Consider the following 12,991-nt stretch of genomic DNA (forward strand, 5'->3'; position numbering starts at 1 on the left):
AAATGGGTCTTTTAGATCGAGAAATTGCTCCTTTGCCTCATTGCAAATTGAAGGTGGAGGCTGCCTTTAAGCCAGGGACCAGCAGCACTCTGTGTGCCATAAATGCAAACCCAGTATTTCTGAGACTTTGGAGAAGTGGGGGATTTTAATGTTAATTTTTAATTTTTTTCTACTCCCTTTTTTTGACATTCTTGCTTTTGACCCCTTTCCCTATGCCCTGTTTGCTTCCCTTTCCTGTACAACTGTTGTGCACCTCTTCCCTTGCTACTCTGCTCTTCTGTCTACAGAGCAACCATTTTTGACTGCTTTCTTGCACACAAAGTGAAGCTGCCAAGTGAAAATCACAGCATTTCTGATGATAATGGATGATAACAGTACTTCCTTGGTATTAAAAAAAAAAAAAAAAAAAAAAAAAAAAAGATAATTTAGCCACAGGAAGTCTAATCTTTCAGTACAAACTAAAATATGAATAAAAAGTTGGGGATGAATACCAAAAAGTTCTAGTCAAACATTTTAACTGAACAGTACCCCGTGTCTGTGCTTTACTCTCTGATGACTGCGAGGTAGGAACATTTCACTGTCCGTTTTATCTATGGCCAGAAGAACTCAAGTGACTTGAGTCACAAACCTATCCTAGAGCTTCTTCTCTGAAAACAGATTCCTGAGCACACATACACACACCATTACTGCTGGTCAGATGGAGTATTACCTGCACTGGGCAGTAATCTACCAAATAGCCCCTTGCAGTTACCTTTCTGAGCAAGGGAAAAAAAAGTAATTTGTACTTCAGATTAAGCTCCAGTGAACATATGTTACAGAAACAGCAGAATGCACATATTCACAAAACAAAGTGGCTATTTAAAGATGTGAATATACATTCACATTTACGTGTGTGTACGACCCATAAATGAAAACATACAATATAGGTAGAAAATGGAATTCTTACCTTATTGCACTTGCAGATAAATGGCCATAAGAACCACTGGCTGAGGAACTGCTACGAGAATTATTGAGAATTGTGACCAGGGAATTTGGAGATGTCCGTATCATGGTCTGAAGGTCAAAGCTGTGATCAGATAGGGGGGATATGGACAACGTACGCTTTCGGCTTGGTCTAGCTGACAATCTCGGACTCGGAAACCTGGCGCCTGTTATGTAAACACAAATAATTATCCACCGGGGTACTTAATCGCATTTATTTGTTATCAGTGATGGGTAAAGGGAGTCGCAAGACACCAACACGCTGTGACAAGCCCACTCTCTCCACTTGTGATCTACTGGCTACGATTGAGGAAAATTAGGAAGAAAAATCTATCTTCCTGTGGCTTACCTCAGGGGAGCTCTGTTTATTAATGTGCAAGCAAAATGATAAATTGCTAAACAAAAGGAAAAGACTTTTATGAGTTATCCCCCTCATTTCTGGTGATTTATGAATCTGATGGCTTCTTAGACATTCACATCATTAATTCAACCATGAGAAATGAGACAGTTGTTCAGATCTGGGCTACCAGCAAACCCAAACCCCCATCACTTTAATACATACAGTCAAAGCTAGACTTGTAAAATACAGTGTAGAAATTAAGAGGCAGCTTTTCCTTTGTCGATTGTAATTCTGCCTGGTCGATACTTGATGCAAAACGAAAAATCAGGACTGAAAAAACACTATGAAGGCCACTCTACCAATAGATGTCAAATTGACATTCACAGCAGTAGACTGAGAAACAGTAGGCTTTATTTGAATTCGTTCAGGATCCCATGATATTCTTGCGTTTGGGTTGTACAGGGCCTACAGTTGACAGATCTCTTTCAGATTAGAGATTAAGCTTTTCAAACCAGCAAAGAGAAGGCAACCATACGGATATCATTTAAATAAATACATATTACATTTCTAAATTTTCAGTGCCGCTCTGAAAATCTCTACCTCTTCTGGTCTATTTTACCACATCATCCCAACTCTCTGCAGTCTTGACGGAAGATATATTACCTTAAATTTCTTCCCCTTATTTAATTATTTTCAATCTTGGTTGAGACCGGGGAGAGAATTACCTTCCCCACTGCGTACTGAACTATTTCCTTTAACAGTACTGCTGCTTCTACTTTTTTAAGCCCTTTAACCTGTAGTAAAGGACTGAGTCCTAACGATCCTGGCAGCCAGGGTCATGCAGGTCTTGGGTTTGATACCTACTTTACAGCTGCTTTTTTTTTTTCCCAGAGTCCCTGACATTGTCTGTAACTTGCTAATAATTCACAGTTGGCCACAATACTCCATTATAGGTCTGCCTCTCCTAATTCTTGCTCATGTCTGGGTGCCCAGGACCATTTTTCAGCAGGGTGTTTAAGCTTACGTGCCTAACATTAAGCAGAAGAGCCTGACTGACTCCAATTGGACTCACCTCAAGGACTGAGCTGGATTAGAATCTGCCGTTACGTTTTCCTTACACACCTGACCAGGTTGCCCTTTTTTCTGTGTGTGCTATCCAAGATTTTCATCTGGTATTAAAAGATGACATTTTATTGCCGCTGTGACTGTGTGATCAGATCTCTGTATATAGTCCTTCTCCTAATCTGTGCTTAGATTTGCCTCAGCACGCCAACATGGGTGTCAATTGTCTTTGGCATCTGGCTAACACAGAGATTTTTCCTTCGTGCTCTGTTTCCGCAATAGGCCTTAGCCCATACTGCTTCAGTCTTTCAATTAATATTCATGCTCTTGATTCATCATTTAAAACTCGGGCAGAGTCTTTTATTTCTTCCTAAAAGCTACTACACATTATTTTATGTAATCTGTTTTATCTCCTTTCTATGAGCTTGCTATTGTACTGTGTCTGCTTGATATTTTGTTAGAGCTGTGCTTCGCCTTTCAAAGGCAGAGATCTTTTATTTGTGCTTAAATAAAAACCAACGATTTGCAGCTGGAAGAAGCTGCAATATATTTAATAAGGAAATACAAGATACAGGTCATGGTAAAACAAAAATATTAGCACTTTGCACTTACATCTTTCATCCACAACTCTCCTCCGCTGACCATTCAGCCAGTGTAAATGAGAACAACGCCTCTGAAATCAGTAGTGGTAGCGTAATTTGCTGCAGCTAAGGATACAATTCAAGTGCTTTACAGGTGAATAAACTGTTATTGTGGTTTTACACAGGGATAGCTAAGCACAGGTGTTCCTGGTTGGACAGCAAGCGAAGGGGATGAGGAAGACCTGCTAGACATTGGCTGACCAGCAAAATGAGATGTTACTCAAGCACTGCTACCACAGTACCATGTGTTACTACCAGCCATCCTAATGGAGTGCTATATATGACAGCAACAGTTTGCAGTCATGTGAATGTAATTATGAACCCTCTGTTTTCCACAAACTGATGGGCACAGACCTCATCCTGCCAGCAAGAAGGCCGCAAAGGCGCTCAGAGGGAACAAGCACAGCTCCCTCTATTTTGATAAGCAAAACCTAGTTACATTTCTGTATTTATAACTGAGAGATGCTGTGTGCTACTGATGGCCATGCAGGAGCAGTTTCAAATGTGATTTCCAGGAGAAACACTTTCAAAAAATTACTTCTTATGGATCTGAAGCCTAGTTTTGAATCTGTACAACTACAAAGGGATTGCCACATATTTGAGAAATGCATTACAAGCCTGCTAAGCATGGTCTGATGGCTACTGATGCTAACCAGAGAGGGGGCGCATAGGTTTGATCAAAAAAGTGAAGCAGTTGTTAAGAATACCAGTATCCAAGCATCTCTCCTCTGAAGCTAGACTGGGCAATAAAAGCAGGAGACGACGGTTGTGTTTTGCTGCTTCTGCGATCGGACACCGTTTATTTTCCATGCCTCGACCACCCCAGCAGATTCTTCGGTACTCCAGCCCGCATCTCAGAGAGGACTGAGCAAAGAGCAGCAACAAGCGTTCAAAGCCCTCACGATCCTGGAGAGAAGCACACCTACCCTTGACAGGTCACACAGGAGGGCAATTTATACTCCCTGTGATGCTTGCAGACTCTCAAAACCTGGAACAACTTCCCTCCTCCTCCTCCTTGCCCCTTCTGCACTGAGCCCATCTTCTTTACCCCTTGCCTAAGCCACGCTACAGCTCTTGTAAGAGGCCTCTCTCTGTGCATTGCTCATTAAAGCCACCCCTTGCCTCCCCGCTGCTGCCAGGGCATCCCTGTCCCTGCTCTGTGCCACTTCTGCAGCCAGTGATAGAGAAAGATGCTCCACCCAGCTGCGAGGGACAGAGCCCGAGCTTCAGCCGCACCACACAGCATTCTTGGGCTTCTACTTCTCCTCCAAGCAGTGCCTATTTTGGGTCTTACCTAGCCCTGGGAATTTGGCAGTCAGTCCCCTCCAACTACCCGGGACAGAACCGCCTCCTGAGGGCCAACCCTCTCCTGCAAAAAGGGAATAATTCTGCTTCACAGTGGGAGCTCAGCAGCTGAGGCTGGGCGAGAGCTCTACAGAGTCTGACCACAGGAGAGGGGGATTCGCTTCAAGGGAGGCCACGACTTTCAAAACTGAAATTACAATTAAATGGAATTACTGTTTTTTCAGATCTTCGTGGCTTAATTAGGCTTCACATGCCTAAAAAGTCTTCAGCATGAGCTGACCACTCATTACACTGCAGGACGTTTGATAAACCATTCATTTAGCATAACATCAGTCTGAGTTAGTACGTTACTATAAAGTGCCTCTGAATACGAAACCAAACTTTTCAGCCTTGCCCAGGTGTTTATTTTAAAAACAAACACTTCAGTATTTATTTAGCCATTTGAGATGTTCATCTGCTCACAGTATTCTCCCACCGAAGCATTACATTCCCTACTCAATAATGTTTTAAAACCAAAAAATGCGGGAGCACTGATTCACTAAAAATCCATTTACCTCTGTGCAAGTGCTGAAAAAAAACCCATCAGCTTTGGCAAAGCATGCAAATGGAAGCTGACAACGAAGATTTGTTTAGGAATGTCACCTTTTTGGAGTAGCTGTTGGAGTAAAAAAAAAGTCAGTAGATGATAGTAAAGACTTGAGTGCGCCAACAAAAATGCAGCAGGTGTCAGAAGAAAAGATCTTATTCCTGAGGTGGAGATCAATTCTAAAATAACAGATATCTATCTCCATCATAAATTTCAAAAATGGAATATGCCATCCAGCAAATTTGCCCATGAATTTGATTTCTGAGTTGAAGTTTTTAGCATTGCTTAATCATTTATAAGGCAATCTTCAGACATGTATCATTTATTCCATTCCTTTAAATCAAACTTCTTCAACCTTTTTTATTCCATCCCTCTAAATCAAACTTCTTTGAACCTGTCTCAGGGACTAGTTTTTGTTGAAGGCTGTGAACATGGGAAGTTTGATTTTTTTTTTTTTCCCCCTACATTAAAGCTTTTTTTCTTTCTTTCTTTTCCTTCTGGTTTTTGCTCACAGATGTGTAAACTTTGTTTTCACTTCATGAAAGTTTGTCATAAATTTTGGTTCAGTTTTCGAAATGGTAAATCTGTCAACAGTATGCGAGGAAAAGGAATGGCTTTGCTACTCCACCCTCATTCTCCAACCGTGCCTGAAAATCTGAAATCAAACCGAGTCTTGGCTTAACTCTTCAGGCTGGCTGAATTCTTTATGTCAGTTGGGTTGCTACCACTGTCTCTAATGCCAAAAGGGGTAGGTCAACGCTGAATACCTTTGAAAAAGAAAAACCTCCCATTCTGAGTGAGCATAGGCAAAATTTAATCAGACTGAGGATATTAATACTCTCAGGGTGAATCTGGAAACCTCAGGGAATATGCTTGCCTTCCACTGCACATCATTTAAAAGCAGAGTAAAACATTCCCCAGGTGAAAGATGAAGCTATCAGACCCAAAAGGCTGTGATTTTTGGAATTATGTAAGTGCTTAAAAGACAGTTTTGGCACACAGTATCTTTACAGCCACAACAAGGAATTTCGGTTGTTGCTGCTGTGGTACTGTCAATGCCTTCCGACAGCTACTCCCCTCCTAGTTACTTTGATGTTGTACTTAAAGGTAGCACCTCTGACCCTTTTAGATCAAGCAAGAAGACGGGAAGACTTGGTCAGGGATTCTGGCCACCAAAACTGTAGAAAAGCTTTATAGCAGCAAATAAAATTCTGGCCCACTTTTCATGCCACACACGACATGGTGAGGAAAAATGACAGTCAAGCATACACAATCGAGGCTTTATTCTTCCACAATATATTAGACAGTTCATGGACAGTGAAGTTCAGAGCTTCAACAAGTCTACTTCTCTTTAGGCAAGACTTAACTTTCTGATTAATGTTTCTCCCACCCATATCATCCTCATTTTGAAATCAGACTTCCAGCATCGCAGAGCAAAAGAAAAGGCCCCAAACTACACAAACTGCATGTGCTATGCTTTTGTGCCCAGTGCGTGCTGGTGTTGGAATTATTATTTGTACTACAGGAGAGGGTAGAGATGCCAAATTACTGTGCTGGATGCTGTATAAACACACAATTAGGAGACAGACTTGCTTCACAAAAGAACAATGCCTTGCTTGTATCTATGTGGTTGTTGTATGAATAAATGAGCAGCAGCCTTTGAGTTGAGTCAACTTGCTTAGAATTTGATAGCAGATAATGAGGAAAACTACCAAGCTCTCTTCTGTTTCCTTTGACAAGACTGGGCAAAGGCGAAAGAGCACTTTTAAGATCATCATACAAACCCTTAAGAAGAAAGATCCAAACAAATGGCATTGCTTTGCATTGATCACTGTACTTTGTTACTAAATGCAAACATGGACATTCTTATTGTGCTTTTTTTTTTAAAGTCTTAATATTGGCTTCCTGCTAATTGTTTTGTTCTTGTTTCTAATCTAAAATTCTGACAAAGAAGAAAGGGGTTTTCTTTAGTATGATGAATGATAGGACATTCGGATTCCTACTTAATGACAATTAATTTACTGTATACCCATGCAAGTTAAGATAGTTTTAATTAGTTTTTACAAAGTAAAAGGGTAACTTCATACTCAATTTAGATAAAAGCAGCTATTGCCTGACTAAACACATTCTCATCAAATACAGAAGGTGAGTTGAGTGACCTTACTAGGATTCACTCTTATTTTAATTCTCTATTTACTGTTTAAAAATAACCCATTTGCATAATAGCGCTACACATTTTTGTCTCTAACTCTGAAATAATCTCTAATTGAAAAGTTGCTGCTATAATGAATCTCAAATGTGTGATCTTAATTTTTAAAAACAAACACAAAACAAATTAAAGAGCGCATTTCAAATATACTGTAGCTAAAGCAGGTGACAGAAAATATCCTTATTAGAGATAGTGTTTAGGTACCTTTTATGAATGGGTTGAAGTTATGGGCACAGGTCAAAACATCTTCTCTTAAATGATAACAATCTTGGGATGCAAAAGCTGTAATTCTATGTACCTTACAGCACAGACAACCTCTACAAACACATGAAGGTCCTTTGTGCAAATGTCATTATTTGTATGAGTACTGCAATGTCTTCTGTTTTTCTGAAGTTTTCTGGCATGCATCTGGGTATCTCTCTTACTATAGACAGGACAGACCCACTCAATCAAGTCTGCATTCGAACACATGGTTTGGTACCGCTACCTACATGCATCCCAAAACTCTCTCTCAATAGGAACCAAAACCATGGAAAGAATAAAATATCCCTGCTCATTGCAGTGGGGTTTGGACTAGATGACTTTAAAAGGTCCCTTCCAACCAAACTAATCTGTGATCCCTCTACTTCAATGAAGTCATGTCCATTCATACAAGCTGGGGATTTTCCTTGCAAATGGGACACAGAAGCAGATTTACCTGAACCACGCATAACATTCCATTCTGCAACAAGATATTAGAAATATCCATCAAATGCATTAGCAGCGTACCTCGCCTCTCCCTATTCCTCTCAAACTCCAAATCAGGAAGTTCTTAGGCCTTCAAGTGCTGAAGCCTGCAGATTAATTTCTGGTCCCGCTACTTGTGTGGATTTATTATGCTTCTGAAGCGGGTTCAAGGCATGTTACATTACTGTAAAATCACTATGCACGCTACCAGTGCAGTGAGACTGATAACAGAAACTGAGTTTAAAAAAATCCTTCACTATCAAGGTAAGAGAATGAATAGTTTCCCTGTCCAATTCCACAACTATCTGTCTTGCGTGATTTTTGTAAAAATTGTCGGTCAGTCAACTGCTTCACACTCCCAGGCATGTGTTCTGCAGGGGTAGCTATCTGTATTCCCATGCGCTCCAGAGGTGAACCTCCCAACTCCCACACTCCTTGAGATCAGCAGCTATGGCATGCAGCCAACAGCAGGGAACAAGAAACTGCATGCTAACAAAGATTTTAAAAAGCTGTGGGACAACGAGGGGGTCTAATGCTCTGTACTACCAAGTAAGAGTCAACAGTCACCACCTTTTCTTGTCACCACCTTTTATTTCCCTTGTTGGAAGGAACCGAGTACCTCCCAAAAAGCATGTAAGCATCTTATAACTAGAGGGGAGTGCTCTGCATAATCCCTTCTGGCTGATCAAAAGCAGCAGTGAGCACTCTGGAATGGGGTGCTCTCTCCTCCTCCTTCACCAGAGAAAGGGAGACAGATTAGAGGTCTGAAAGATGCTGAAGTGGGTAAAGAAGACTGTTAATATTAGAGAAAACTAAGTCAGGATCCTCGAGAATTCAGCAAACTGCTTTACCTTAGAAGTGGTCTCAAAGTGTATCGGTCTGCGATACAGAGCTTGTAAGCATGGCTGCCACTCTCTAAAGAGGAGGGGAACATGCTCTCCTAACAGAAAAACAGATGTAAACCTTTTAACAGAGAGCTCATCAGGGAAATGCTCACCCTAACAATGAAAGTGAGTTACTGATTGTGAATAGAAAGGGACATTTTCAAAAGCACTCAAGCCCTGCTGGATATAAAATTTATAACCTGTTTTCAGGAGCAGTCCTGTTCCTTTCCCTACTTACTTTCAAAGTCTACTTTCAGACTTGATGTAACCCTTGTACATTTGGCAATCAGTGCTTTGGCCTTCCCACCTCAAGAGGAGGCTTATGTTGACTGTTGACTCCCATTCCTCTACATGGAGGCCTTTTGGGTCAGACCAGGAACAACCCACACGGTTCCCGTTGTCCGACTGTCTGTATTTCTAGAAAACGTCACTTACTATCCATGGCATGAAGATATTCCATGTGAAGAGCACCGGCTCCTGCAGTGGCAGCAGAGGGAATGATGTCTGCGTACGGGCTGCGCTGGCCTGCCAACAGAGCCATCTGATGGTAATATTCAGCTGGACTGACGCCAGCATGCGGAGCTAAAAACACAACATAAAAAGCACCATTAATGACGTAAGGTAAACGAGAAGGAAAGTTTTATCACACTGCTGGTTTCTCTGGCTATTAAAACAGCTTGTTTATTTTTTAATGTAATGCAAGGTCTGCAATATGCCACCACCGGTCAGTCTGTTTCAACCAATGATACTGCAAAGACACCATTCAAAAAACAGCAAGGCATAAAATATTAATGAGCTCGGTGATCTCATACTTTTATATTTATTATTCAGTGACTCAAAAAGTGACAAGCTGACAGCAATGGAAACTAGTATGATTTATTTAGTGACATAAAAAAGCAGGAAAACATTCCTAGAGCTTTATTCCCATTTACTTCATCCCTGGCCCAAAGGACTCCGTGTCTAAGGTAACAACGTGGTTGAACTTCCATAAGCATAAAAGTTTCAGGAGCGTTTGCTTACAGGACCAGAAGATTTCCACTTACAGTGACAGATTATGTATAAGTTTAGGACTAAATGAGGACAAAGCATGTTTTCAGGATAAATACTAGCTGTCCATGAACACAGGGGCAGTTTTGGGGGAGGACAGACTAAAGTCAATGAATGTGGCCATCCGATCCTTCAGAGTTCATATGTAAGTGTACCTGACACACGAGCATGTTTGCAGAGTCAAAACCACCGATGGGATAGGCTCTACATCCCATCAGTGAGATTATGACCAATGCAGTCCTCTGATAATGACTTATATTAGCCTTCCTCTCCCCTAAAAATAATACGTGAGCTTTCTGTTCCCCTGAAGTTTTCAAGCACGACATCAACTAACGGGCAACTCTGGACAAACATAAAAAAACCACATAATTTTCATCTCATCTCATCTCAGCAGGCTTCAGATCGTACCATAAGTAGAGGGTCATTTCATGGATTTGTGTGAGAAGTACTCACAAAATAAGCTGGGCTCCATCACCTTAGTCCTCCTCTGACTTGCTATGTGACCTGAGGTGACCAGCCTTCCTCTCTGCTCTCTACATGTCCCACTTGCAAACCAGTTAAAATTTCCTTATGCTCTGCTCACCAGAAGATGGTACATAAATTTGCCTAAAACACTTCCCGTTCCTTAGGTTAATGGGCTACACGCCAAGAGATTATTTTTATATTCTTTCGTATTATTTAATGAGATTTTCCTTTGATCCCAGCAACTGAATCTTGAACGGAAACAAAATTTTAAGCTGAAATCCTCTGAATTCCCAACTTAACTTGAATATTGTTATTTACACAGTAAAACTAAAAAGGATAATTTATGTTTACATTAGAGAATCAGATCCTAAATGCAAACTTTAGAAGGCGAGAACCAACATTTACACTAAAAGGAGGTAAACATGGCACTGGAGTTTGGAGAAAAGTTTCTTCAGCAACAGATTTCTATGGTGTATAATCTGTCTTTATTTTTACCAAAGAAAACGGAAGAATGTGCTTTTGATGTTATAAAGTTAAGTATAACCAATTTCAGGAAAGGTTCAGAAAAATAAAAGTGCATCTAACAGGAACAGGAATGGCATAAAAAATGAGCTGAGATACATTGAAGGTTGATGGCATTTTTTTCCAAATTACAAATTGATTTATCAATTAAATGTAATCTACTTCAGTCACCACCACTTTCTGTGAAACGGCAAGAGAAATATTGAGACCAAATTTTAAAAGAGGAGTAACTCACACTGAATCACTGATTTTAAAAATTTTACAGTAGTAGGCAACCAAAATATCTTTCCAGACACACTGAAAATACTTCCTGAGCTTTCTAACATAAGTGTCTGGGTTAACTAACAATAACATTGGCTGCAAACTTTAAAATGAACTGCTGCAGAAAACACAGCGAGCACATAATTGCATTACTAAACGTTCCATATGCTGAGAAATGCTCTGGTGCTCTTTAAAGATCATTCCTTACTACCTTCTTCAAACATAAAACATTAGCCTACTAAATGATGCAGCTGCATGAAGGGTAAATGAAGGGTAAAGGGCAAGGCCCGCAGCCCTGAATTTTCTCCTGCTTGTTCCTGAGTAGCTTCAGCTTTGTCCCTGCTTTTTCACGTGGGGAGGCACTTGCTTCTGCATTGTGGGCATTGCTGAGCTTTGTCTGAGTGCTCTGCTCCACACACACCACCGCCCCGGTCCCTACCCCTGCCCAAACCCTCTGTGTTACTCAGGGGAGCCCTTGGCCCGCCGGTTCTGCTGGGTAAGGTGACATGACAAGACAGCAGACACTGCACCATTACTGCTGCTGTGGCAGTCAGTAATTACAGCTGGCAAGACTTGCAGTGAACGTGAAACTGCTCTTCCTTTAGTTCCAGATTGTTTTGGCTCCTGGCCACCCCAGATCTGCGAGGCGAGGGACTGAGCCCAGTAGTACACTGACCTGATTATCTAACTGGACTAAAGCAATTAGGGTAGCAGAGAAATCTCCCTATGACTTTCAGAAGAGCAAGAACAACTTCCAAGTTTTCACAGTTCAAATGCTATACGATTTAAGCCATGGTGTCCATTATGTTATTAGTACATTATATGCAGGGCGGGGGGTTATTTACATTCTAGTCGTGCCCAAGCCATGACCTGAACTATCTGATCCTAGGAACCTACACCTGAAAAAAGCATTTAATTCTATACTCAACTGATCACACAATAAACGATGGATTGCAGAGAACAAATTTAACAGCTGTTCAATAAGCATGTTGTTTTACTGAAATATCTCCAATGCCTCAATCAAGTTCCTGTATTTTCATGAGGTGCTGCACAACACCTGGGCTGTGGTAACTGCTCAGAGATCAGCTGTGAGCCTAGAGGAAACGTGAAGTAACACGTATTTCTTTAAAACCCAAAGGAAGAAGCTTAAGCTAGTAAGTTTAGCTTGTACTTATGAAAGGCTAAGGTTGTGTATACAGTCAGTGATCAAAGCTCAGGGGATTAGCGTTACGACAGAGAATACTCAGCTGTGTTGTCCACCCCGAGTGTCTCACGCCATCCAAAAGCCCGTGGGTATCCGAGGCACCTACGTGAGGCCGGCAGGTATGAGACAGGCCTTAGCGGAAAAAACTGCTGTTCTGAGGTGGCAACTGGAGTTGAGGGAAGGTATTTCACAGGCCTGGACTGACACCAAACATTTACCTTGCGGACAGATGAAGCTTACCACCACTGTATCTATGAGGGAGCTCCAGACTCAGCTGGTGACAAGCAAGTGCCTGTACTTGGGCGAACTGAGTAGTTCTCGAAAGCTCCACTGACTGCACTGCCTAGAACTCACTGGACTGTAACAGCAAAACAGCACACCAGGATCACAGACTGGTTTATATATTGCAGAGACCTACATTTAGGTGCCAAAATCTGGAACCAAGTTTTACCCTGAGACATCTGAGAGTTTCAGAGACCTTACCACTGGCCGGGCGAACATTGCAAAGCGCCCCTAGGAGACCTCTGCCCTTCTGGGTGCCGGGTCAGATACCCCAGTGCATCTCAGCTAGCACTGTGTGCCTACATCTACGCGAATGAATTCAGTGTTGTGTACCTGAGACCAAGAACATACACAGATTCATGTCATACGGTTGTGTGATAGGTGGTTTCCTTCCCACCTGCCTTTGTATGTGCAACCAGGGCATACCTTAGACGTAAATGAAATTCTGCAGGGATGTGATCTGAAGATTACTGAAG

At 41.5% G+C, this 12,991-nt stretch overlaps 1 protein-coding gene across 6 annotated transcripts in view; it reads right to left on the bottom strand.

The window, feature by feature from the left end:
• GLI3 (GLI family zinc finger 3) overlaps nt 1-12,991 on the bottom strand; it is a 209,190-nt gene that overhangs the window by 54,683 nt on the left and 141,516 nt on the right. For all 6 annotated transcript variants that reach the window (XM_042806495.1, XM_042806494.1, XM_042806493.1 and 3 more), the window contains 2 exons: nt 9,170-9,316; nt 947-1,148 (listed from right to left, as the gene is read on the bottom strand). In XM_042806495.1, coding sequence (XP_042662429.1) covers nt 947-1,148; nt 9,170-9,316 — 349 coding nt within the window. The remainder of the gene's footprint in view (nt 1-946; nt 1,149-9,169; nt 9,317-12,991) is intronic.

The sequence above is a fragment of the Tyto alba genome, unplaced genomic scaffold, assembly GCF_018691265.1.
Source record: "Tyto alba isolate M040663 unplaced genomic scaffold, T.alba_DEE_v4.0 Super-Scaffold_46, whole genome shotgun sequence".
NCBI classification, from domain to species: domain Eukaryota; kingdom Metazoa; phylum Chordata; class Aves; order Strigiformes; family Tytonidae; genus Tyto; species Tyto alba.